This window comes from Lemur catta, chromosome 7 (genome assembly GCF_020740605.2).
Source record: "Lemur catta isolate mLemCat1 chromosome 7, mLemCat1.pri, whole genome shotgun sequence".
NCBI lineage: Eukaryota > Metazoa > Chordata > Mammalia > Primates > Lemuridae > Lemur > Lemur catta.
The window spans coordinates 17,469,686-17,497,573 of NC_059134.1; the positions used below are offsets into that span (position 1 = coordinate 17,469,686).

Sequence of the window (27,888 nt, forward strand, 5' to 3'; positions counted from 1 at the left end):
TGAGTAAAGCTAAGTAAATTGCTTTTAAAAATGCACAATTATTAATATTAATAAGAAGCAAAGGAGGTACTCAAAACGGTCCGTCTGGCTCTAAGGCATTCACTCTTTCCAATACAGCACAGTGCCTGCCAGCAGCCAGTGAGCCTCCATCACCTGTGGCCCGGGCTCTAGCTGGCTCCCCTGTACCAGGCAGACATGTCCCACAGAGGTTTGTGCACACACACCTGCATTCAGGAATGGACATGTGACTCCAGATGACACAGCCCTGGTCCAAGTCTCAACTTTCCTATCACTAAAAGGCTTCCTAGTCAATTGAGATCATGTTCTGTTGAAACTAACCTTGTGTACATAAAAGGTCTTTACTTAGTAAAACAGCTCCTTTTTCTATAGTGCTGGCTTTGCTTAGCAGTTCCTGCCATTGGGGTTAATGTGCTAAATAAAAACCTGGAGACTTGAGAAACCCTAAAAGTTGGCCCAGTTTGGGCTGAATCTGGGAACTAGTATTTTTTGAGTTTGACCCTGGCTTCACCTTGAAGCATGAAAATGAATTAATGTCTTATATTCCATTACACACACACATACACACACACACACACGCACACACTTTGGGGAAGTTATTTTGCTTTCTATTGGAAACCTGGAAGGATCATTCCTATCTCTGAGACAATTCCCACTTCCCAATAAACAGATTATCTGCACAAAAATCAAACGTTTTCACTGATGCCACACCTGCCAAGAAATATATGTCACTTGGTACCAACCTACCCTCTACTCCAGTCGTGGCTCCAAAGGCTTTCCTTCAGAACAGAACATTGACATAAATAAGGAAAAATACCCCTCAGAAGTCCTTAGGTTTGAACACCATATCGAGGCATTACTCTATGTAGTAGAGTAACTATGTTGTCTCTAAATATTATATCTATTCTAAACTTTATGCAAAGACAAGAAAAAGAAAAGTCAATGTTTTATTAAATCAGTTGAAAGTGCATCTTCTACTGAAGGATTATAATTTTGATCTTTAGAACAGAAGAAATCAATATTAATATTTTTTGCCTGCTCTATGAAAAAACCTTTCATTGCATAATTGACCACATGGTTTGGAGAATTAGAAGCAGCCACAGAAAAGGGTCCATTATACCCACTTCATCCTTGGCCATTTTCCGTCGGAGATAATAATACCTGCTCCGCCTGCCTCCCAGTGGCACGGCAGAGTTAACGAGATGATTACAGGAAGGCCTGGCCAGTGTAGGAAATGCCACCATTAGCAGCATGGCACACCGCTGTCCCTCAAACTGGCCCCAGCAGGAGGAGACAGGACAGATCCCCACCATGGGGGGGCAAAATCTCCCCAGGCTTCAGATCTTACCATTTGCCCCAGGCGGGGACATCACAGACCAACATCCTGAACACCCAGAGAGACTCTTAATTGGGTGTAAACACACTAGAGGAAGAATTAGGTGCAGAGTGTTAGCTGTGAGCCGAGGCTGGGGGATTAACTGGAGCTCTGGGAACTTGCTCTCTCCCAGAGAAGGGCCCCGCTGGCTAAGAAGAGACTTCATTTGGGAAGGCCACGGTGAACACACAGCAGTGCCGAGGTTCAGAGGTGGGGGTGGGGGCGGAGGTCCCCAGGGACTGCCACAGGAAGCATACTTCTGACCACAGTCTGTCCGTTCCTCATACTGCCCAAAGTGAGCTGATGCAAAACAACACCCACATCCACCATGAAAGAGCTTAGGAGACTAAGATTAGGCCAGATGGGGAGAAAGGACCAGGGAGGAAATCTAGTGGGTTTTTCTGGGCAGAGGTTTAGATGGGAGAACCTTTATAACATTTCATTTGGTTGGAGGAGTGAGTGGTCAGAGAAGGAGCTAGAATATGATTATATCGACGTAGTGTCCCAAATATCGAACAAAAGGCAGAGCTTTCTCTAGTTAGCAAGCGGCCATGTCCTTGGGAAAATCACATTAGGGAATATACAATTCAGTACCTACTCTTCTCTTCCAGGATTGCCCCGAGCAGCAGAGATAACATAAAGTGAGTTGAGAGGTTGTCAGTCATAGAACTGATAGAGAAGAGCAACCAGAGACAGCAAGATCAGAAACAACCGGTACACTTCTGGAGAAGTTTGGTGCACAAGCCCAGGGAAGGGAGTTGTGCTAGGGACTTCGATAGCCCCTTCCAATTTTGAGAATATGATTATTAAAATACAGAAAGCCTTGAAAGAAGACTGTAGGCTCCTCTAGGGACTGAGGGAACTGCCATCAGATCATAACTGATTAAGCATCTTAACAAGAATGATTAGTCCTTGCCCCTCGGGGCCCCTGTCTCCATATACACTTAGTCTAAATTGAGCGGAACTGTTAATTTTGGTTAATAATGGGCACAAAACAGAACTAGGGCAGAACTCACAAGGTTTTATAATCTAAAGAAATAATGATTAGAGGTTCCCTCCTCTCACCTAGGACGGAATCCCTTTTAACACACCACCTAGCATTTGTTTGAACACTTCTACGGAGGGCATAGTTCATTACAGTCGTCCCCTTTTATCTGCCGTTTCACTCCCACGGTTTCAGGTACCCACAGTCAACTGTGGCCAGAAAATATTAAATGAAAAAATTCCAGAAATAAACAATTCATAAGTTTTAAACTGCATGCTATTTTGAGTAGTGTGATGAATCATCCCTTTGTCCGGCATGTCCACACTGCATCCCTCCCCACCTGTTAATCATCGAGTAGTGTCTTGGTTATCAGTTAGGAAAGAACACGGTGTACATAGTTTGGTACTATCCTCAGCTTCAGGTAATCACTGGGGTCTTGGGACGTACCCCCCGTGGGTAAGGAAGGGCTGCTGCACTTTGCAAGGCCCACTCCATGGCAGTACAGTTCTAATCACATAAAAGCCCTTCCTTATCCTGAGCCACGATCCTTCTCGCTATAACTTCTACCCCTCTAGTTCCCTTTCTTCGGCTTTCAGATAGTTAACAAGTGCTGTCATACTCTCTTAAATCTCCTCTTTTCCAGGCTCTCCTTCAACCAATCCTGAAATCATGTCATTATCATCCTGACCATTCTTTTCTGGTCTCTAATGGTATCAATAGCCTGAAAAAGGGTAAAAATGTTTTCTGTCTCTCTAAAACCTCCCCCACTCTTTTTGGGAATTAAAATCTGCATCCCTGCCTCAGGCCAGTGGTTGGAGGGGCAGGGGAATGTCCTTTGTTCTTTGTACCACAGGAGACGGCTCAAGGGAATTGTCCAGGCGGTGGTCATGACAGTGTCTTAGCCAAAGACGGGATGAATAAGAACCATCAACTGTAGTTTAACAGCAATAGCCTGATGCTGAAAACCTCCCCTTTAAAAGCTCAGCATCTCTGCTCAGAGACAGGACGTTGGTATTTTAAGAAGGGAGTCTGCCAATCTCCTCATTTGCCGGCAAATTAATAAACTTTCCTCCTCCTCAAACCATTTGTCCTCATTCTTCTGATGCAGCCCTGGGGACAAGTGCTGAACTTTTGGTAACATCAATACCTATTTCCAAAGAACTGGACATAATATGCCAGATGTGGTGAAACCAGTACAGACTACAGCGAGACCTCCTTTATTTGTTAAAACCCATGCACCATGCTTCAATTAATGCATTCAAAACTTTCAAAGGCAGCTGTGTCATATTAGCCCATATTTGGCTTGCAAATAAAACCCTCACATTCTTTTTCATATGAAATCCTATCAAATTACATTCTCTACGGCAACCCTACACTTAAAAAATGAATCCTTTCTTTTTGTTGTTAGTTTTTTGTTTGTTTGTTTTGTTGGTTTTTTTGGACAGGGTCTTGCTCTGTTGCCCACACTAGAGTGCCATGGCATTCATCGTAGCCCACTGCAACTTCAAACTCCTGGGCTCAAGCAATCCTCCTGCCTCAGCCTCTGGAGTAGCTAGGACTACAGGCAAGTGCCACCACGCCAGGCTACATTTTTCTATTTTTTTGTAGAGACAGGGTTTTGCTCTTGCTTTTGCTCAGACTGGTCTTGAACTCCTGGCCTCAAGCGATCCTCCCACCTCGGCCTCCCAGAGTGTTAGGATTACAGCATGAGCCACCATGCCTGGACTATTTCCTTTTTCTTTTTTTTTTTTTTTTTTGAGACAGAGTCTTGCTGTGTTGCCCAGGCTAGAATGAGTGCCGTGGCATCAGCCTAGCTCACAGCAACCTCAAACTCCTGGGCTTAAGCGATCCTACTGTCTCAGCCTCCCGAGTAGCTGGGACTACAGGCATGGGCCACCATGCCCGGCTAATTTTTTTCTATATATATTTTTTAGTTGGCTAGATAATTTCTTTCTATTTTTAGTAGAGATGGGGTCTTGCTCTTGCTGAGGCTGGTCTTGAGCTCCTGACCTTGAGCAATCCACCCGCCTCGGCCTCCCAGAGTGCTAGGATTACAGGCGTGAGCCACCGCGCCCGGCCTATTTTCTAATATAAATATGTAACATCACTGTTCCTTTAAAAAAAAATCTCCTTGGTTTCCATCCATTGTTCTATTTGAAATAGTATTAAATCTTGATTCTATCATCCTTTGTGTTCTCTATTGCCTCTCAGCTAAGGGTCCACTGCATGTTTGACAAATGTGGGAAAAACACCTTCTGCTTTTTTCATCCAGCTGGTAAACAGAGCTAGACCAAAAGCAGAGCCTCTGCATAAGCCAACTAAGATCTCCTTTTAGTTCACATCAATATAGTCAACCTGCAGGCAAAGAAAGCCAACTTGCTACAACAAACCCACCTCTTATGAACTAAAATAAAATCTTAAGTGCACCCCCCCAGCTGACTGAATCAATCCCCTCTTGGCCAAGGGGATACCCTAAAACTGAGTTACTGGCTGTGAGAAGGGAGGTCAGACACACCTCATCATGCCCCCTCCCTTCTTGTAGATATCCTTTGTAACTGATTAACAGGCCTAAGGCTATACGAGAGAAACCTGCAGTTCTCAACGTACACAACAAATCACTGAGTCTGGGTATAAGACTGGAGGCTTGTCTCTGATTAATAGATTCCCTTATCTTAAAACATTCTAAGCCTTTAGACAAAGCTTCATTTCTATAACCAATTACAAATTAGAGAGTCTTTAAACCGACCTATAACCTGTAAGCACCCCTGCCTTTGAGATGTCCCACCTTTTTGGGCCAAACCAATGTACGCCTTCCATGTATTGATTTACGACTTTACGTGTAATTCCAGTCTCCCTGAAATGTATAAAACCAAAGTGGAACCCAGCCACAGCCAGTCCACTTGCTCAAGGCTTCCTGGGCATGGATCTGAGCCATGGTCCTCAAATTTGGCTCAGAATAAACCTCTTTAAATTATCTTACAGAATTTTGCTTCTTTCCCGTTGACATTCTCCGCCCGCCATTCACAGGCAGTGCGCTAAGCTGATGCCCGCCAGCCCTCCTGTCTTGAGCACTTAGCTGGTTCTATCTCAAATCCTCAGGCAAACATTGAACAGCCTCTATATTCTCCTCGCATCCTACACATCCAACCTCATTCTTCATTAACCTCTAACACATTCAATACGTTCCACTCTCTGCTGCCATCCCATGCCCCACAAGCTAACCTGGGCCACGCAGCTTCCTCAGGCACAACATACCCTTTTGCTCCGGATCCACACCGTGCCCAACCTACAGGGTGTGACTCAAGTCCAAAGCCCGCCACAAAGTCTTCCCAACAGGTTTGGTTTGCCACATGTTGACTTTCCCCCCTGCCGAACACCAATCTGCACCTTTAAGTTGCTTCCTTTCCAATATCTTGCCTTTCTAGCCCTCCTTCAAGGAGCACAAAGTCTGGGGCCCTCCTGTTCCCCTCCAATTTTCCACAGTCCTCACACAGGGCAGAAGCACAGTCATACTCCAACACTCCCCCCAGCCCCTGTGTCCTCTGCTCCCATCCTCCCCGCCCTCATTTGACCTTACCCTTCTTCCCGTGCTCGAGGGCTCAGGAACCTGCTTGAATCATCATCGTGGCTGCTCTGCTGGCTGCTCTGCTGGCTGCTGAGGAAAGACACAGGATATGAACCGTTAACATTCAGCTTCTTTCTCAACCCTGGGGGAGGTCATTCAGACTGCAGACTTCAACTAGACAAAGAAATGGGGTTACAAAATTTTAAAGACACAAGTTCCTTCAAGTAAGTTCAGCATAGAGAGTACACTGTCAGACAGTGGCTGTCAGAAATGGCACAAACCTGGTGAGAACCCCTCCCCCCACACCCCAGGACTGCGGCCAGAACACGAGAACAAGACCTTCACCTGTTACCACGCTCTCCCATGGTTATGTATATCTCAAAGAGCAAATGCCTCCTCTACCGGGTCTTCTTAATGTCCAGGACATAATCCCCTTCTGCCTCAACCTACTGGAGACTCAAAGAGCTGGTCGGCTGGGCGAGGGGGGTTAGGAAGGCGTGGGAGGAGGGGTAATTGCAGTGGGGCCTAAGACTTGATGGGGTCAGGTGTCACCTGGGCTGCTCCTCTGCCTCCAGGGAAAGCTGAGGGTAAAGAGAAGGATAAAAGGAAGAATTAAGGGGGAATCCCTCCACTCCCAAAGCCCTGGAGGCAAGATGAGGACAAAGCTTCGTGAAGTTCGCAGAGTTCTTCGGTGGTGATGTGGAATACAGCTGCCTTTCCTCTTACTCCAGAGAAAGAAAAGCTGTTCAGACACCTCGTAACAGTAACTGCTCATATAGCTGATGCACAAATAAATTTTATTAATTAATAATTACTAGCTCCTCCAGGCATCATATCAGGAGTCTGAAAACTACAGCCCCCAGGCCAAATCTAGAGGCATATTTTTTTCTGTACAGCTCCATGGGCTAAGAACAGTGGTTACATTTTTAAATGGCTGAGAGAAAGAAATCCAAAAAACGATAGTTCATGAAAGGTGGAAATGACATGAAATTCAAATTTCAGTGTCCATCAACGAAGTTTTATTGGAACACAGCCATATAATCACTGACACATTATCTTTGGTTATTTTCCTGCTGCAATGTCAGAGCAGAGTAGTCAAGGCAAAGTTGAGTAAGTTTAGTAGTGGCACCATTAGGCCTACGATATTCACCATCTGGCCCTTTACAGAGAAAGGCAACCGACCCTGCTGTGCATAGGTTCTATTAATAATAAATTCCTATTGCCATAAACGTCACTATAAACAAGGCTACAGCATAACCAAAATCGTTTCTTTGTTCTGGTGGATTATCCATTGCAATAAGGTGCACTGATCTGTGTAGAGTATATTCTTCAGCCTAGACGCCCAGTAGACTGCAGACTCTGAACAATCTCATAAAGTGAGTGCTTGCTCCAGTGGCTATACACTCTCCAAATAACCAAAGAAGCACGTGAATTTTGTGTGCATGGTTGCAGTTATAACCATGCTCCTATGTTCTGTTCTTCCAGCAAGAAATAAGTGACCTCAGAAGCAATCTGAATCAAATTTTCAAATACGCACACAGGAAACCACATACACACATACACACACTAGAAACCAGAAAAGCACCGGACAGAAAGCCTCCAGCTATTTGGCACTGGCAGAACTGTGGACACGACCCCTTTCTCTTTCCCTTCCTCTACACAAAGCACATTTTTATGGCTGCTTCACTATGAAGTGGTTACGCACCATTTTCACTTTGCTAGCTCTGATGGACTTGCTTATTAAAAACTCCTCACAACAAAATTTCGCTATAGTGTTGTCTACCCATGGGATTTCTTACTGGGGACTGACCTGTTGTACGCATCAAGCACCCTCTTACAGATGATTGGAACTCAAATTCCAAAGCAGACACAGCTCCAGAGGCAAGCACCAAGAAGGGACGTACCAGTCTACACCACGGGCAGCACACGTCAGAAGTAGACGAGGTATCTGGCAGGATTTCAGAAAAATAATTCTGAGATGATATTAGCAAGTTATTCCACTAGATGGCACTGTTGACTTCCAAACCAGAACCACAACCAGGCAAACCAATCAGGGGCGTCAGGACCCCAGGGCCAACCTTCTGGTGCCCCCTTTTGGCCTTCCTTCCCATGGCTTAGAAAACTGCATAGATGAAAGCAACAGTGGGTCACCTTCAAACTGTTTATTGGTTCTAAATAATTAAGAAATACCAAACTGCATGCATTCAACCAATACTTATATAACACTGTGCACATACGCCAACAAGAGGCAGCATCAAGACTGGTGAAGAGTCTATACTCTAGCATGCTGCCTGGGATTGCATCCAAGCTCCTCCACCTCCTAGTTAGTTGCATGACCCGTAGCAATTTATGTAATGTCATTTTCCTTACCTACAAAACGGAGACAGATGTTAACGATAGTTCTTACCTCGTAAGGCTGTTGAGGTTTAAAGAACGGACTTCTTTTGCTTGCACAGGTTGCACTACTGAAAAACTGAAATTGTATAAACCTGGTCAAAAGCTGCAAGATATCAACATCCTGCAGATGTCAAATTAAATTTTTAAAATAAAAAAAATAAAGAATGCACATACGTGAAGTATGGAGAACAGAACCTGGCACATATTAACGGCTGTATCAATGCTAGCTGTCATTATCACAGGCAAGGCATCATTTTGTGGGGTACGGGGAAATGAAGGACACGACTCAAACAAGCATCCAACTCTCAAAGCACGTGCAATCTGGAAAGTAGGAGTCAATATACACAACTACATTTAAAAAGTAGAAAATGGTAACTTTCACAAGTACACAGTAAACATGATGGGAATCGAGAATAAAGGAAGGTCACGTCCTTCTAGGGCCAGTAAGAGAAGACTGTGTTGAAACAAGATTTTTGCACTGACACTTAAAATTGGGTAGATTCAGGACAAGCAAAAATGAGAAGGCATTCTAGTTCAGTTCCATTTGCCACTTTACACGTACCCAGCACTGTGCTAAGAGATGGGGGTATAATGGTGATCATGACACAGTTTCTCTAGCAAAGAGCCCCCAGTATAGGACACCCAAGTATTCACTGTGTACTGCAATGCAGCAACTGCAGGAAGATGGATAAGGTGCAGACGGTGGACGCCTCTGTTGCAAAGTTTCAGGGAACACATCAGAGAGGTGAACACTGAGCTAGAAAGACCGTGGATAAATCCATGGTGGCAACAGGCATAGTGTATATAGGATCTTTTCTCCTGCAGTACCCCCAGGGGAGGCCTGGTCCCCTCTCCTCTCACTTTTTGAACTTATTTTTCAACAGTCTTTAATAAGTTAAATGGACGCCAACCACTCCTCTACTCAGTCCCATGAAATAATATTGTTGAGCAGAATTTCCAGAGACTCAGCCATTGCCTCACACTATCGCATGCACCCTTTCAGTTCTTCTCTCACATGAGCTTTTACAAATGATACAGGCCACCTGGACTCCGAGCAACTCATACTGCTCCCTAAATAAATCTGCCAGTCTTCCACGGCCATGAAAAAACCAACCACCATACTGTGGTGTTTATAAAGGAGTATGGAATACTACAAGTTCAAGGACCACATCCCCATCTACTCCAAGCCTTGGTGGGCTTTGGTGGGTTCAGTCTGGGCTTAAGGGAATTGAAAAGAACTTGGAGAAAGTCCAGCAGAGGGCACTAACAGATGAAGTGTCTGTTAGAAAGCCTGAAAAAGAAACTCTAAATAAGGATTTGGAATGACTTTGCCTGGGCACCAGACAACTGAAAGATGGCTTAAGACTGCAAGGAAGGGAATTTGTATAAAGCAACAAATAGCTAGACAACGCACTAGGATCCTTCCTGTTGTAAATTCAAGCTTCAGATAAAAATCACTGTGTAAATTAAATTTTGGAACACTAGACCATGTTACTAAATAAGGTGGAGAAGCTCTTCCTAAAATTCTGGAATATTCCTGAGAGAAACCAGCTGAAGCAGAATCCTGGTTTTGTTCTCCACCAGCAAGCCAGTGCAGGAGCTTATCCTAGAAGGTCACATTAATACCAGCTACACTGGGAAGGGTGGGCGAAAGTCCACGGTAATGTGAGTCAAAGCACGCTCCAGAAGGCAGAAATTCACTAGGCTGTGACCAGGAAGTTCCGCAATGCAGGCTGGGCAAATTCTCATAATTCCAGTGATCTCCCTTCCTCCTTCCCCCTACCCAGGACATGTGCAAAAAGTACAAGCTAAACCCATAAGCCACCAGGAAGTGTCGTTCTGCCCTCTGGAAGGCACAGCTTTACTGCTAGAAAGACAGAATGCAGCAACCTTTCTGAGCAGGTGCATCCTAAGTAGAAACACCTCTTTCTCTTCTAGGCAACACTAAAGGGGTCATAGCCTCCTAAGCCTAGAAAGGGTTTTGAGAGATTCAGGTGGTCCCAAGCAGTCAGGGCTGTGTGACAGCTGTAATTTAGTATTTCTAGAGCCTAATGGAAACTGTACATTTACCCATACTAAGGCTTCGTAGACTAACATATCAAATCTCTTTGCTTTTGGCTGCAATCTCGGCCATCTAGCCTGTTAGCGCCAATTATCTCATGCTAATTAGAAGTTTCAAAAGGCTCCAATTGGCAGCTATAGATGTCTTTGATTAATGAGCATAAGGAAATAAATTATTTTAAGCAGTGATGTAGTAGAAATAGCATAGAGGCAGACAAACCTAGGTTTGCCCCTTGTTTTGTTTCCTATTGGCTATCCTGTCAGCCTGTTTCTCAAAAAATAGGGACTTACTCTGATTACTCACAACCCAATCCTTAATTTATAAAACTTTTTTGAGAATTAAGTTGTGAAAAATCCAATCATAGTATCCAAGTTCAGGATCTGGAGTCAGGAAGAGGCACATTCTAGTCTTGACTCTGCCACTTAGCAGGGGGCAATTGGGCAAATTATTTAACTTTTCTTTCTTTCTTTTTTTTTTTTTTTTTTGTGAGAGAGGTTCTCACCCTGCGCCCTGGCTAGAGTGTGGTGGCCTCATCATAGCTCACTGCAGCCTCAAATTCCTGGGCTCAAGCCATCCTCCCACCTCAGCCTCCTGAGTAACTGGGACTACAGGCACGCACCACCACGTCCAGCTAATTTTTCTATTTTTTGTAGAGACGGGTCTTGCTCTTGCTTAGGCTGGTCTCAAACTCCTGGACTCAAGCAATCCTCCCACCTTGGCCTCCCAAAGTGCTGGCATTATAGGCATGAACCACAGTGCCTGGCCTCCAAATTACTTAACTTTTTTAAATGTCAGATGTAGGTAACAACGCATGCCTTAAAAGATTGCAGTGAGGATTAGAAAGGGTAGAAATCATGTGTAGAAAGTGTCAAGGGCAGTATCTGGCCCTTGGTAAGTGGCCCATAAATGGCAGATATCAACTGTACTTAATAATCACAGTTAGTTTGGCAGATAAATCTTTTGAAACATCCACCGCATGGGAGGAAGATAACAGAAGAGACCCTAAGCTTAAAAAACAGAGCCACGCCACCCCTGACAGAAGAGACAGCTGGGTTTTCATGCTGAATTATTCCCACATGTAAATGACGCTGGCATTTACAATTTCAGTTTGAGTAGGAAAGGTGTATGGGGGAAGAGAAAAGATGTAGCAAAGAAACAGTGAAGAAAGGAGAATAGTTTTTGTTTGTCACCTGGCAAGGAGGTGTGGGAAAATCTAATAATAGAAAGTAAGTAAACAGATGTGATTGGGGTACTGCCAAGGACTGCCGACGCCATACACAACATACCTCAGTATTCTCAAATAATACTTAGAGAACAACACACTCCAGGTGAAAATTGAGAATTTGTCCACCAAGTTAGCAGGTTTGCATCTGCTTAGTGGCTCCCGTGGGAACCTGTGGCAAGGTGAGCAGCCAGCTGGTCAAAGATTCAGGACTCAGAATCCAGCTAAGTATCTTCCTAACTCATTACAACTCACAAATACTCCTCTATTTAATACTTCTTTCACCCCTAAACATGCCCATGTCTGTCTTTAAGAAAAGAAAAAGCTCTCCCTCAATTCCTTTATTTTTCCTCCTCTTCATGGCCATTTTATTGAAAGAATATAGTGCATGGTGATTGACGACCTTCCATCAAAACGGTATCATAATAAACTCAGAAGCTTTACTATGCAGATGCCTTGGCCCCTTCCCAGATTTACTAAATCAAAGTCTGAACCTGTCCAGGAATGTGTATTTTTTAAAAGCTTCCCAATAATCCTGGGGGCAACCGGGACTGAGACCCACTGGGCTTTATACCTTATGTTTTATGCTTCTACTTCTTCACCACTGAATTGTCAATTGATTTACTGCAATCTGGACGCCATGCCCACACCTCTGTTTTATCATTGGGGACCTCGGTCACTGCCAAAGCCAATGACAATAGTTAAATCCTGATCTTACTTGAGTACCCAGGCAGGTCTGACATTGGTGATTATTCCCATTCTTGAACTCTACCCTTCTTGCCTAATATGATACCACTCGCTCCTGCTTCTTTCGTTTTTATCCTACTTTCTCTTCCTTTTTTTTTTTTTTAAGGGAGTTTCATGAGCTCTTCTTCTGTTTTATCCTGAAATGCTTCCCTGGAGTCATTCAGCCACTCATTTAATAAATTCTTATATCAAGTATCAACTATGTACTAGACATTGCACTAGAATCTAGATACCAGGTATAGAGCAGTAAACAAAACAGACAAGGTCTCTGCTCTCAAAGAGTTTACATTCCATTCCTTTTTCCTGCTTTATACCAGGGCAACCTAAGTTTTGTGGACCTCTGAAATTGTTATCAATATAATGTGTAATAGCATTATATATTCAGGAGACAGGCTTATAGCTTTCATCAGATTCTTAAATATGCCTATGACCCATAAGAGAGGTTAAAATCCATTGTGGACTGGGCACAGTGGCTCACATCTGTAATACCAGCACTTCAGGAGGCCGAGGCAGGAGGATCACTTGAGGGCAGCAGTTCAAGACCAGCCTGAGCAACATAGCAAGACCCCTGTCTCTACAAAAAATAAAAAAATTAGCCAGGCGATGGCTTGAGCCCAGGAATTGAAACTGTAGTTACCTATGATGATGCCACTGCACTCTAGCCCAGGCAACAAAGTGAGACCCTGTCTCAAACAATAACGAAAAAAAATCCACTGCAATACATCATTCTGTGTGATATTATCCAGACCCAAGTCTTCAATTATGATGGATATGCTGATAACTCCCAAAGACAGCAGAGCAGAGAGCTGAGCTATCCAAACATGTGGCTCTATATATTTAAATTAATTAAAAATTCAATTTCTTAGTTGCACTAGTTACTTTTCAAGTACTCAATATCCATATGTGGCTAGCGCTTCCAATGGACAATACAGCCAGAGGACACTTCCGTCCTTGCAGAAAGCTTTATTGGACAGCATTGGTGTAGAAGTTTCCAGATCAAACCCAGGATTTGAGTTCCAGCTCTGCCACTTGTCTTCTGAGTAACTCAGAGATTTCTTAACCCTTCTCTACCGTCCCATCCTCTATCTGTCAAAACATAATTTCACAGATGTGTTGTGAAGATTAAATGAGTTAATTAATATGCAGCAGTAACAGAAGGTTTGGCAAATAACTAAGTACCCAACAAATGTCAATATACTTATTTTTATTATCTTACATTTGCAGCAGTACTGAGCTCTCCTGAAAGTCCAACAGGAATCTCAAACTGAGCAAGCCCACTGCTGAATTCACCATCTTGTTCTCCTCTCCTTGTACTCTACTAGTAGATGCATAAGAACTACTATGCACCCCCACACTGGTCTGACACCAAGTCCTGTAGACTCTACTTCCTGACTATCTCTCAGATCCATCCATCCTCCATCCATCACTCCGATGGCCACTGTCCCACACCAAGCTCTCATCACCCGTTGCCCAGGTTACTTAAACAGGCTCTTCACTGCTCTTCCTGTTTCCAATCTGGCCCAACTACAGTCCTGACACTGAAGCAATGATCTTACTGAAACACAGATTTGATCACGTCTCCTTCTGGCTTAAAACCCTTCAGGTTTCCTGTCATTCCAGGACAAACTCCTTATCTCAGCAGTAACAGCCTCCTACTCTGACTGCTGCTTCACTCCCGAGCTCACCTCTCACTCTCCCTCTCCACCGCAGCCGCACCACTTCCCTCTGCCTTTGAATTCGCCCCTCTCCTGGCCTGGCGTGGGCTTTTCTCTACCCTCCTCTTTGTCCCACTGATTCCCGTGGAGGAAGCAATGTGGCTTAGGGATTGAGCCCGAGGGTGCTGGCTTTAGCCTGCCTGCATTCAAATCTTGACTCTTCCACCTCCACCATTCAACTCCAACCTCTATAACATGGGGGTGGTAACAGTATCTGTGTTACTGGGGTGTTGTGAGAATTAAATAAATTAATACCCACAAAGTACTTAGAAAGGTATCTGGCACTGAGCAGACACTCAATATTATAGCTATCATTAACCTTCAAAAGCAGTACCTTCTCAGGGAAATCTTCACTGATGGCTGCCACCTGTGCTATGGTCCTATGTCACCCTGCACTACTCTCTACCATAATAGTATCATAATACTCTTCAGGATACAGTAATTAAAGATTCACTTCCCCATACCTTCTACCACATTATAAATCATTTGAAACTAAAGACCCTCTTTTGTCACTTTTTTCCATCCCCAGTGCCTAGCACTGTGCCAAGCACATTTTAGGTACACAACACATGCCTGATAAATGAATGTGCAACTATCTAGCCCTGTCCTCTCTTGCCGTACTTGTAAAAGTCTCCATGTCCACTGAGAACTCCCTGGTCAGCCCAGAAAGGCACCTTGCTGAGTACTAGCAAATCAGCACAGACTGCACAATCCTCCTTGTCCACCAACACCTTCCTAACGTCTGTGTTGAAAACACTCTGCCAGGCCCCACTGGATGTGCAAGGCCCGGTCTGGGACCTCAAGAAGCCCACATTCAGTCTGCATTCCTGATGTGTCGCTCATTCGTCCGTGTTTCCACCGACTGTTTCAGGCATTGGTGGTAGGCTCTGGAGACACCCACTTGAATTAGATGCATGTGGACCTTCCAAATAAAGAAAGCCACTGTAACAAAACCCGCCAATATCCTCCCGATGCCAGCCCTCCTCTGCCCTACCCCGGTGCCAAACCTATCATAGCCCAACTCTCAGTTATCCAACGTGAATGAGGGAGCTGCATCTCACATCCAACAGCACCTCCATCGGAAGGTGAGCAGGAAAGAATGTGGCTCTCCAATTAGACGTTACGGGTAAAGGCTAGCAAGGAAAAAACATTGAAACCCAAGGCTACGACTTTTTTGTTTGTTTGTTTGTTTCTTTCTTTCTGACTTGATTATGGATTTTAAATTTTCATGCCAATTCTTGGCTCTCACGAGTACAGATAATCAAGCTCCAGCTAAGAAAAAAATATATATATTCTTTCTAATGTCTTGTTCTCAGATATTTTTCACTAAGGGAAATGGATCCCTCACCCACACTAAAATGCTAGGCCTCTCTCCACACGCGATTAAAATAACTATACTTACCCCATTATATTCCTCAAATGAGTCCTGAAAAGGGGGCCAAGGGGACCTGGTGTCAGCGTCCACTGCTGAGCATGCCACTCACTTCTAGTTTGCCACATCCTACTGGCTTCCTGGGCCTCAATCACTGCTTAGCTTCGCAGTGAAATCTTAGGCGCTCTTGAGAGGGTCAATACAAATTAACCAGGTCACTCGGCGGTAAACCTTTACTCAGGAAGTAACGTGGTCAACCAAGTTGCTTCCCAGAACTTGAAGTCTGTGAGGATTGGTCAAGACCCTGGGCGGTGGAGTCTCAAAGGCCAGCAGCCTCCCTGCACCCGCCACACACGCACACCCTCCCCGCCCCCCATCTCCCTGCATCCCCATCCCCTCTCGCCTGTAGGAGTCTCTTGCTTCCCAGTCCAGAGCATTCGTGGTGGACAAAGAACTCGGTGCTAAAAAGCTGCAGGAAGTTCTCAAGCCCAAGGCAAGCCAGAGCCATTTTATGCAGAAAACCCCAAAACTTTATTTTGGATAATCAGTTTGATCCTGTTCCCTTCGTCTAAACTCCTTAAAATGATGGGCTGGGTACACACAGAACCTATGCCTCTGTTCCCTACAACATCCCAACTTCCTCCCCTCAAACTGTACTCCAGCTATCATGTTTTGGAAGGTACCACAGACTAAACACTATCTGTCTCCTAATGGATGTGTCTGTGTGTGTGTGTGTGTGTGTGTGTGTGTGAGTGTGTGCGCATGTGTGTGTGCACACTTCTAATCAAAGACACAAAACTACCATTCAGAACTTCAGGTCAGCATCCAATGATGTGCCTCACCACGGTGGGTTGATAGAATTCAAGCCAAGCAAGCTTAACATTTTAAGTTGTCTTGTTACAGAAAAATGCACATGTAGTTTCCGTTAGCCATTAGGCTTCTGGAAATGTCAAAAACACCCAAAGGAACCCCTCCTCCCAGGAGCCATCATTTAGATGATCAATATCCAAACTGCTCTTTGTCTGATCTCCTCTTGGCTTCTCTTCCCCTCCCAACCTCTGAAAAGTTGTTCCTAGAGTTCTGTCCGTAGTCTCTTTCTCTTCTCATATCACACACTCTCTTCCAACAATCTCATCCAAATCTGTAGCTTCACCAAGAACCCACATGCTCACCCCCAAACCTGTATCTCCAGCTCTGACTGTTGCACCAAGCACCAGTCCCTTTTGTCCAGCGGTTTACAGGATATCACCAACAAAAATACTTTCTCCCTAAGCTCTTCACGCAGTGTGAACAAAACTACCCCTCCCCCACCCTCACTTCTCCTAAACAACTCATATCTGCCTTCCTTAGCTCAGTCACCTGGTCACCATCCATCCACTTAGCTGTCCAAACAAGGAAAAGCGGAAACAGTTTCAGCAGTTCCCTCTCCTCCACTCCCTGCCTCCAGCCTGTCACTGAGCTGCACTGCTCCTACCTCTGAAACATCTTTATAACCATTCTCTCCTCTCTACCCCTAATGTCCCTCCCTGGTCCAAAGACCAGTGCCACATTGTCTGCATAAGAATCACCTGGAAACTTTTTTTAAAATAAGCTTCTATCCCCTAGAGCTCACCCTGGGTTTTGACTCAGGGGTCTGGGGTAGAGCCTGAAGGATTTTCAACAAGCCTCTCAGGCTTGCAAACCACTGAAGTCCCACTCTACTGAAATGGCCTTTTAACTGTACTGATAAATATTTAACAACCAGATTGGGGTGGGGGGACTGACTTGTATATTTTGCCAATTTCTGTGGTGCAAACACTCCTACCCTTTCTGTTATCACTGAAATGCGCACTGGGAAGTGATGTACACACTTGGCTTTTACAAGCCGATCAATGCAAGCCAGCCCCAGAACACTAATGCACCCAGACTGCCACCTGTCATCTTTAAGCCAGCTCTAAACAAGTCTTGTCCCAACTTAAAATCCCTTGAGGTCTTCCTATAATGTCACAGAATGCAGTCCAATACAGTGCTCTGCCTGATACATAAGGCCTTACAACGTAAAACCAACTTCCCCAGCAGAAAGTTCCACCGGAGCCCCTTCCACTGCTTACACTGAACCACTTGTGCTCCCCAAATATATCATCCAAACTCATTCCTCCAAAATTGGTTCACGTTGTCCTTTCTGCTTTAAACGTCTCTTCTACATAATGCACATCTTCCACCCTGGCCAACTGAGTCCCGCACCACACAGAAGCCTAGCTGTCTCTTCCCTCAGGTACATTCGAAGATTAATTCCCTGACTTTTTCCCCTGCTGACCCAGAGCTCTGCTCCCTTTGAGCCACAGAGCTAACGACAGATCCAAGCCTGAGCAGTTACTACCAGGGATAATGGTTGCTTTGTCTGTGCCTTGGAGAGAACCTAGAAGCTACATCAAAGAATACTTCCTTTAAGTGCAAACACTGGCTGCTTTTCTCAATTCATTCAAGATATGACATACTAATATGTTGTATTTAATACTAAGAATAAACCTGCACATTTAAATAGTTCTTCCCAGCCTACAAAGTGCTTTCAATGTATATTCCTCCATCCAATCTTTTCAACCTCATAAGGTACATAAGAAATACATAGACTCGGATCCCCACTTTAAAGATACAGAAAATAAGGCTTCAAGGAGATATATGACATGTTTAAGAGCAACCTGTTGGTAAGCTAAGAAATGAGGAGTTTTCTGTCGTTGTACTGTTTGTTCTTTCACCTTGAGCACTTTATAGTGCTGGACCACAGCATCAGCCTGGAGCTGGGAAGGGGCGGGTGGCAGGAATGACCTAGCTGATGAGACTGAGAAGGATCTGTCTCCGGGCTGGGGCGGGAGGGCTGGGCAGAGCTTCAGTGTTCACTGTGCTGCAGGTGTCCTTTGTCCCTGCTCTGCAGGACGCAGCCCTCAGCCAGAAAGCAAGAACATCTGGGAAGTCCAATGCAGCACAAACCTTGAAACAAGAAATGACAAGAGTCTACCCGGACCGGTTTGAGACAGTTTGTCAGATGACAGCACCTGCCACTGAGGTCACAGGGCTACAAGAGTAACCATAGAAATAAACAAGCTTTTTACCATACAAAAAAAAAAACACAAAAAAACCTACACCTAAGAGTAGAACTGTCTTAACGACAATCAACTAGTGAAGAAAAAAAAAAAGGCCAGCCATGTAAGACAGAGCAGTGTGCCAGGGGACAGGACAGGACTTCCCAGAGCCGGAGCCAGGCCTGCAGAGACTCCTAGGAGGCCAGTGCAGGGTTGGTCTGCAGTCCCAGGGGGAGTCTTGGGAACTAGCAAGGCCAGCGCCCTCCCGTGTAGGCACAAGGGCAGGACTCACAAGGGCGAGGTCAGCTGCAGAGCAGGAATGCTGGTGTCGTGAGGTTTAGGAAATGGTCCTGGTGGTGATGTCAACTCAACTGAAGTTGAAGTAGCTTGATTTAGGAGTCTTCTCTAAGGACTGAGGCAGCTGATTTCTCAGAAATAACTACTAAACTCCTACAAGAACATTTTAGAAGAAGCCCAAGCAAAAGGAGCACTGGTCCACTTACATCTGATGGAAGACCAAACTCAACTAAGAACAAATGTGTTTTCAGCATTTTTTATGACGATAACTTCCCAACTGGTAATTAATTGTGTTACCAGCTGTTTCTCTGTAGTTAACAGAAGTCAAACCTCTTAAAAACTGAAAATATGTGAGTCCCGAAAGGTCAAAGGTGGGCAGGATACAGAGGGCCTTGGTTCTTCCTAGAGGGCCAAGGAGAAAGGCACCCAAGAAAAAAATAAGCTGATACATCTGGCAAGACGGAGAAATTCTTGGGTCCTAAAGGACAAAGGAAACATGGGGGAGGTGTTCGCACAGAAACCTATCACAGACAAATTGCTCCAGTGACCATGGCTGGAGCTCAAGGACAAACGACTGCAAGCTGCGCTGTTTTCCAGAAAGAATCGTTTCAGCCTCCCTGCCCCACTCCCAACGCCACCCCCACCCCCGATCCAACTTCACTGCCCTTAGCCCCAGGAAAAACTGGTTTACGGTAAAACTATTATCTTGTTTTTTCCAATTGGAAGAAATAAAACGAGTCCTAACCAAGAACTACGGTCATTTACCAACTCGCAGAGGGCCTTCAGGGGCCTGGGAAGAAATCACAGCATTGACTGGACATGGAGTCAGGATGTCTAGTGGAATAGCCTGATCTGTCTCCACAATACCATTTTCCACACAGGACAATCACTTTGACAACTTTAGGATAAGGTATATATACCACGCATGGTCACTTTCATTAGCATGAAGACAACAGGTACTGCATAATTCAGAATACTGAACAAAAGAAAACAGAAGTTGCCTAACCCACAAATCATTTATTTTTGGTTTGAGAATTTTAATCTCACACACCTACACACACCCAATCACCCTCCTGCCCTGTATCCAATTACCCTCTTCCAGTTCAGTTCTGAGATACACTCAAATGGACAAGGATATAAAAATTATGACCCACACGGTGAATAATTCATTCATTCAAACCACATTCAGAAAACACCTTTCGAATGGCAGCACAGAGAAAAGATGAGAGGCAAGCTTTGGGTGGGCCGGGTGCTTGGCTAGAAGGTAACAGGCACAGAGGAGCTTAAGACCCAGCCCTGCCCTCCAGAAATCTCAATGTGTGTGCTTAGGAATAGGACTTAAAGTTTAAAGACAATTATGAATAACCGGAAGTTCATATCGCAGGGAAAAAGGAATCTAACATGTATTGAGTACCTACTATATGCATTTTTCACTTACTATCTCAGTTAAAAGTCAGTATTTGAGGAAAATAATAATCTTCTCTTTTTTTAATTCAAACTCTATTCTTTCCTTCTCTATTTCTTTATATTAAGAATATAAATTGGGTTCACACCTATAATCCCAGCTGCTCAGGAGGCTGAGGTGGGAGGATCTCTTGAGCCCAGGAGTTTGAGGCTGTAGTGAGCTATGATTGTGCTGCTGCATTATAGCCTGGGCAACACATCGAGACCCTGACTCTGAAAAAAACAAAAAAGTCCCATTTTCTGTACCCAAATACCCCAATCTGCCCTAATTCCAAAGGCTAATTATTGTAACCTCCAATCATCTACCATGTGGTGTCCTTTCTGACTACACAACCTCCCCTACATAAGTATTATTGGAAATAAATGCTTTTCCAAACAGATGACTAGGCAGGCAATTGTATCAGAGATGCCAAAACCCCACATGTGTGTTGTCTGAAAACTCTATGTTAACCCTGCTGAGCTAAGAGCATTAAGGTGACTGTCCCCACGCCTCACTTGGCTGAGGAGATCTGACTCCGAGCTCGAGGGAAATCACAGGAGCACAAAGGACTAGTCCCAGAAAAACCTCCACTTCAATCACCGTCATGACTGGAACTGCCCATCTGCAGACTCAAAACCTGAAAGCACCCCACCTACACATCCACACCTCGCATGTGTGAGTGCGACATGTTCTTAGCACTCAGCATGCTCCTGTTCTCCTGTCTGTTTTGCTCACACTGGGGAGCATGGAGAGCAGGCAATACCCTGGCCTTTCACTGTGTCCTCATGTAGGATGTTCATCCTATAAAGCAGAAAAGCCATTTGCTTCAAACTGTTCCTCATGTCCATTTTCTCCTCGGGGCAACTTACATGAGGAGGGAATTGGGAGGCTGATTTTAGGTGTCAACTTGACTGGATTAAGGAGTTCCTAGGAACCTGGAAAAGCATTATTTTGGGTGTGCCTGTGAGGGGGTTTGCAGAGGAGATTAACACGGGAGTCTGGGTGGATTAGGTAGGGAAGACCCGCCCTCAGTGTGGGGAGGCTCCATTCAACCTGCTGGGGGCCCAGCGAGAGCAAAAACAGAGAGAAGGCAAATGTGTCCCTCTGTCTGCTGGGGCTGGGATACTTCCTTCCTCTCCTGTACTTGGACGACACTCCAGGCTCCCTGGCCTTTGGACTCCAGTACTTAAACACCAGTGGCCCCCCAGATTCTGAGGCCTTTGGACTGAGAGTTACACCATCGGTTTCCCTGGTTCTGAGGCCTTTGGCCTTGGACGGAGTCGTGCCATCTGCATCCCAGGGTCTCCAGCTTGCAGACGGCCTGCCATGGGCCTTCTCAGCCTCCATAATCACACAAGCCAATTCCCCTCATAAATCCTCTCTCATTTATCTATCTGTATCATCTGTATCTATATCCTATTGGTTCTGTCTTTCTGGAGAACCCAAATATAGTCATGAATGACATTGCGGATGCGATGACCAGGCTTCATTCCTGAGTTCAGCTAAGGGAGAGAGTCTCACTTGGATGAGATAAGTTGGTTTCTGTGATGCCCAGTTGCCCCAAGAGGGCAAATATCTGCCCCAAATGGGCTCCGACTATTTTTGGTTTCATCATTCTTCTTCGAGTACTGAAGTTACCACCTTCTTTGCCTTCCTTTCACGACCCCACTTCTGGAACCGGTGGTTTCCTCCAGCTGTGTCTGTTTCCTCTCTATGCACTTCCCTCCTTGCAGTCTAGCTCCGTCTCTACGGCCTGACACCCACTGTTCTCTTATCAAAGGTCACCAATGACTGCGATTTTTCCTATTCCGATTCTTTCTGACATTTCTACAGCATTTGCAATGACTCCTCCTTCTTGAGGAGAAAAAAAGTATTCCATCCTAGGCTTAATTTCAGTAGTGCTTAATGCAATCACATCTCTCATTCAACAAGCATTTATGGAGCACCTACTACGTTCCAGGCTCCAACTGAGGAAACTCCTTAAGGAGTTTACTCTCTAGTGAAGAAAGAGACACCCCATTGAATGATGAGGTTATATACAATAAGACAATTGTGTCATGGAGGGTGGGATGGGTGAAGCCTATATGCAAAGCACAGTACCCACACAAGAGAAAAAACACCTGGGGCCACATGGAAAAATACATAGGGCTTCACAGAGGAGGAAGCATTTGAGCAAACATTTAAGAGATGAGTAAAATTTTACTATGCAAAGCACATCCAAACAGAGGGGCTGGCACATGCGTCAAGCTTCAAGCCCTAGAAGACCGAGGAGCCGTGCAGGTGCAGTTCAGGGCCATGCGCGCCACACTGCTGGGGGTGAAGGCCGGGGTGGGAATGGCAAGAGATGAATGCGGACAAGTCTGCAAAGGCCGCATCCTGAAGGGCCTTGCGCGTCTCAAGCAGGATTAGATTTCATCCAGCAGGTGATGAGGAGGCACCGAAGAATTCTGAACAGGTAGTGATGTGTCTATTAGAAGAGATGAGAGGGCAAAGAGGCAGGCCAGTAAGGAAGCCCTCTCAACAGAGCAGAGCTGATGAAGGCTCAAGCAGAGGGAGTGGCGTGAGGAGGGAGAGAACCAGGACGGGACAGATTCAGGAGGTGCCTGACTGCAGGGGGTGGGAGAAGTGAGGGACAAACTCAGGCTATCCTGTCCCTTCTACTCGCTAGCTCTAGGGGCAGTTCAATCTTCTTCTCAAATAAATAAATGTTAGGCAAGCAATAAATAGCTGATGACTAGTAAATTACTGCCATCGTCATCAATCAACAGTGGGATAGGTCTACAGCAAATCTTCATTGAGCCTTGTACCTTGGAATAAAAGCAGGAGGGCTACTGAAGTGGGTACTGAAAAGATTATGGGAAATTCCAGCTGGGTTCTGTGTAGCATGCACACACTGTCATCTCAGAGTCATGCATAAAGTGACATCCATTTATTAAAAATAAAAGTATGTGGGAAATAGAGCACAAGCACAGGGAAGCAACAGCTCTGGCTTTCACAAAATCTGTAGAACACAGAGCAAGTCATGACACCATTCTGAACCTCGGTTTGCTTCTCTGTAAAATGAACGGAGTGTGGTAAACAATCACAAAAGCCCTGTCTAACCTTAAAAGTCCAGTGAAGCTGAGCTAAGAAATCTTCCAGTAAGCCAGTTTGCAAGCTGAGTGAAAGACACACAGCTTGATGTTGACGGGCATAAAACAGATCACAAAACTAGCCAGATGCTGCCTATCCCAAGATGGGGAACTGAACCAGGAGGGCGGAGTGGCATTGCCAGGACAGTGGGGAGAGAAGAGTAACCTGAGAATAAATGTGGTTTAGAGACTCAGAAGAGCAATGAACAGGCACAGAGACACAGAAATGTGGCTCTTGGTTCACTTCCTGCATCCTCTTTTTTGATCTCTGCTTCCTTTTATTATTCCTATTCTCTCATAGTTTATCACTTTATAATGGTCTATAATTGTATTAATAAAGTCATGGACCGACACTGAACGGCAGAAAGGAGCCTAAAAGATGACTTCGTTGAATTCTTTTTACAGCAAACCAATGGCCAAAGAAGTCAAGAGACACATGTAAAGTCACGCTGGCACTTAATAGCACAGCAGGCAAAAAATAAAACTCAAGTCTGATGACTCTCAGAGCTCTTCCCACACCATGCTGCCCTTGGGGTACAAGAATGAAACTCCCAGAGGGTAGAGAATGTATCTTAAACTTTTTTTCTTAGCCCTTTGGTTTCACTTCTCATAACCAGGATAACTGCTACCAGTTGTTCGTTCCACAAAGCAGATGTGCCATGTGCTGTTGCTGAGTGTTTTCTATGTACCAGGCTCTCGTCTAACCACCGCAAACACAGTAATAAAAAGACCAGGCAAGGCTCCTTCTCTGGAGGACCTCAAATTCTGCAGTTTAGCAGTAGGAATGCAGAGATTGGGGACAGATCATCCACAAAGAGCAAATAAAAGACGATCATCTCAAAAGGAAAAAGTGCTATGAAGACAATAAAACTGGGGGGGGGCGGTGAAGAGGGGAGTCTCAAAAAAGCTAAAAAATATGTTAAGGTCGCACCAACAATAAGGAGCAGAGCCTGGACTTGAGTCCACGCAGATCGCTCCAGAGTCCATGACTTTGCCAACTGCCCTGCACCGAGTGCAGCGGTTTGCTTAACAAGTACAGAATGAATGATTGATTGAATGTGAATGCATATCGTCAGAAGGATTCCCAGTGTATTTTTAATTTGGAAGGGAATTCAGAGGAAGATTCTAGTGAAATCTGTTTTGGTTTTATTTCATCCTCAGGAATCTCTAGCTAGTCATATGGAAACACAGATTATAGTTTAATCATATGTTTTCCCCCCTCATTCTGTATCTCTATCTATTGGGAGAAAAATAGACTTAAATGTTTGCTTTCCTACTTCCTTAAATATTAAACAAGGCTCTTACACATCTTACACACACTACATATTCAAACAATATTTGTCATTGATGTTGATGGCATAAAACAGATCACACAGCCAGTAAGAGTATAAGACTAAGTGTTCTTAAAATATCATTCAGTTATAACAAGTTAAAGAGTTTTTCAAAACTTAAGAATTACACGTACCTAGTCCCAGACATTAGTCTCATGAACGATGAAACAAGCATTGCAGGGTACACATAAAACTAATGCTATTTTCACCTATGTCTCATATCTCTCTCTTAAGGCTGTTTTTAAATCTTACCTTGGCTCTTTTTTACAACCTCACACTTTCTAAAAGTTCTCACTCTGTGTCTTTTCCCTAGCACCAAGAGCACCTTCTCCCGTAATTACACCCCATACCAAAGAATGTCACTCATCTCAAACCTGGAAGTCAATCCTGCCCTCTATTCATTTAGTGCCCTCCGCAGAGCCTTATGGCAGTACTGCTTAAGCTGTCACCAAAGACTCATAAAGCCATGTTACAGGAAATTCAGCACCAGGAAAGAGATGCAATAATGCCTCTCTGGCTGGCTATTTGTCCCCCTCCCTTAACCATGAGAAGGGGGGATCAGATTCCAGAAGCACACCAGGAAATACTAAGGGACAATGCAGGCTGCCTTCGCTGATCACACCACAGCCCTAACCACTCTCTGGACCACTATCTTTTCCAGGTCCGCCAACCCCAAATGACTCAGCAAAGGTGCCTGACAATGACAAACAACTGCAAGCCCCGAGGGCCTATCCTTCGGATCAGATAAGCTTACTTAGGCCCAAATGACACCAACGTGAAAACACCTACTTCTCTTACATTTAAAACGGAGGGGGGCAAAGGAAATAATCAGAAAGCGAGTACCTACTGTGTATCAGGCAATTTGAGAGGTGCCCTGTCTTTATTATTTCATCTTCAAACCAGTCTACAAGGTAGGTATTATCGTGATCGCCTGCTTATGTAAGAGGTACCTGATGATGCAAAGCAGCCTAAGAGAAGAAAACTTGTTCCCGGCTGAAATTTTACTCCCTGGGAGCAGACTGGAATTTGCTACTGGCATAAAAGTCACAGGTAGCTGCTGGGAAATCATCTACAGTGGCCTTGCTGGAGGTAGGGATAGGTGAGAAATAGGGTGGACCTGGGCAGTTATGGACAGTATTTTTTTGCAAAGATAAAGATCCTTGGAAGAAATAGAAACACGTTTCCATTTCTCAATGCTCCCCAATCCTGCTCAAATTCACAATCAGTAGCCACCTGTGACTCCAGAGCCTCCATCACTCAGACCCAGTTGGGTTTACCTTGTCCTCACCTCTAACAAGGCAGATAAAGTCTATAAATCTCCCTGAGGAGGATGGATTTGAATCTAATTACTGACATAAAGACTAGTATCATAGTCAATAGGCAAATTAAAATTTCTCCTGCTAAGAGTTTGAGTCACTATTCCATGATGAAAAAGCACCTAGTCTGCCCTAGGGAATATCCAGGTCTAAGAAATATACAGCTATCTACAAACATACATAATAGTTATATATAATATACATTTATGTGTATTAAATACATATATTTATGTATATTAAATATATACATATATTTATTTGAAAAGATTTATGTGTGTACATGTATATATTCTCCTATACTTGTCCACTTAACCTGGATGAGAGGTTTGAAGTTATTTGCATGGAGCCAATTGTTTCTTATTACCTCTCTAAGGCTACCACTGAGCTGATTAAGACCATAAATGTGAATCATTTCCACACCTGCCACCCAAAGAGGCCTTAAACTAGTAGTTAACCTGGGGGGAAGACGCTCTAGGATTCTAGATCCTCCATGACTATGGAGGACAAGTTCAGAAAAAAGGCACCGAAAATGAGGCAAAAATATCTAAATTTTGAATCCTTTAGTTCAATGGTGCTCGTGAGACACAAAACGGAACTTTTATTTGCCCTGTTCCTTTTCTGCTGGAGAAACGAAAGTGAAGTTTGATGATCCTACATCTCACAAAAAGGGAGACGAGAAGCAAAAGGCCTGGTTCTCCCTCCCCCATGGCAGGAATTCTCCAGTTGACAAAGCACCATCTTTGCCTGTCGTGTGACATGAAGGAAGTAGCCCTATGCTGAGAGTAAATGCCTTCCGCTTTCCTAAGACAAAATGTCCATCCAACTCCACTTACCAAGGAAGGTCTTCTACTAGAGAGGACACCCTTCACAACGAGATCTGGAGCACCGTCAGGATCACCAAACATAACAGTTACTGCTGTCCTCTCCTTAGACGCACTTGTCACATTTAAAATTTATATTTATTCATAATGATTTATACTATCTAATAGATGCTCAATAAAATCTGCTGTTGAACAAATGAATGGATGAACAATAAACAAACTAGATTAACTCCTTCAAGAGCAGACACCAGCCAAAGCTCAGTGACCAGCACACCGCAGCCAGGCAGCAAGTGTTGGTGGAATTCAGACTCTCCTCCCTCTGGCGCCAGAATGAATAATGCGTCCCTCCTAATGGGAAGAGGAGCAGGGGGAGGTAAAATCCAGTCAAAGCTTTTCACAGGAGCTGCCGCTTGCAAAGAGTGGAGGCATGCTGAAACAGCCAGTGATAATGTTTGGTTTTTATGTTCCGTTTCCCGTGGATTTCAGCTACCCACACCGTCAGCACGCATATATAAGCCTCAGTATAACGTCAGATATACACACGTACTGCACAATATAGAAAGAGGCCTAAATTAGAAGTGACATGACACAACCTCTTTTGAATCTACCATTACTCAGTTGTATGGATGTGGGCATGTTTCAGAGTCTCGATTTCCTTAAGTGCCAGGTGGGCATACTCATTATATCTGTCTCATAGGATGCAGGAACAAATGAGGTGATGGGTTCTCATGCCACAAGCTTGTTATTGGCAGGCTTGGTGTGGACCAGGCACTGTGGGAAGGGCTGGGGCAGATACAAAGAATAATTATACTCTGTCCCTGCCTTCCTGGAGACCATGACCTGGTAAATCACTTTGAAAAGGATACAGTGCTACCCAAACTAAGAGATTATGACAAACTCCTATTGCCCACATTGTTTTCATTTGTGTCCATGTGGGTGCCGTTCCCTGCCACTCTGACAGGAGGCTGCCAACAGCAGCTATCTGTGTCCCCTCTTTCCTCTGCACTTTCTCCTTGGGAGCCCAGTTCACG

The 27,888-nt window shown here is 44.6% G+C and overlaps 1 protein-coding gene across 7 annotated transcripts in view; it reads right to left on the bottom strand.

The window, feature by feature from the left end:
* GRAMD1B (GRAM domain containing 1B) overlaps nucleotides 1-27,888 on the bottom strand; it is a 180,001-nt gene that overhangs the window by 117,662 nt on the left and 34,451 nt on the right. For 5 of the 7 annotated variants that reach the window (XM_045555770.1, XM_045555764.1, XM_045555765.1 and 2 more), the window contains exon 2: nucleotides 5,956-6,033. Coding sequence is in view for 4 of the 7 variants with exons in the window: in XM_045555764.1 (XP_045411720.1) it covers nucleotides 5,956-6,033 (78 nt within the window). In the remaining 3 variants the exon portion in view is untranslated. Of the gene's footprint in view, nucleotides 1-5,633; nucleotides 5,656-5,955; nucleotides 6,034-7,753; nucleotides 7,819-27,888 lie in introns of those variants that run through there. The other 2 variants (XM_045555769.1, XM_045555771.1) reach the window with 2 other exon arrangements.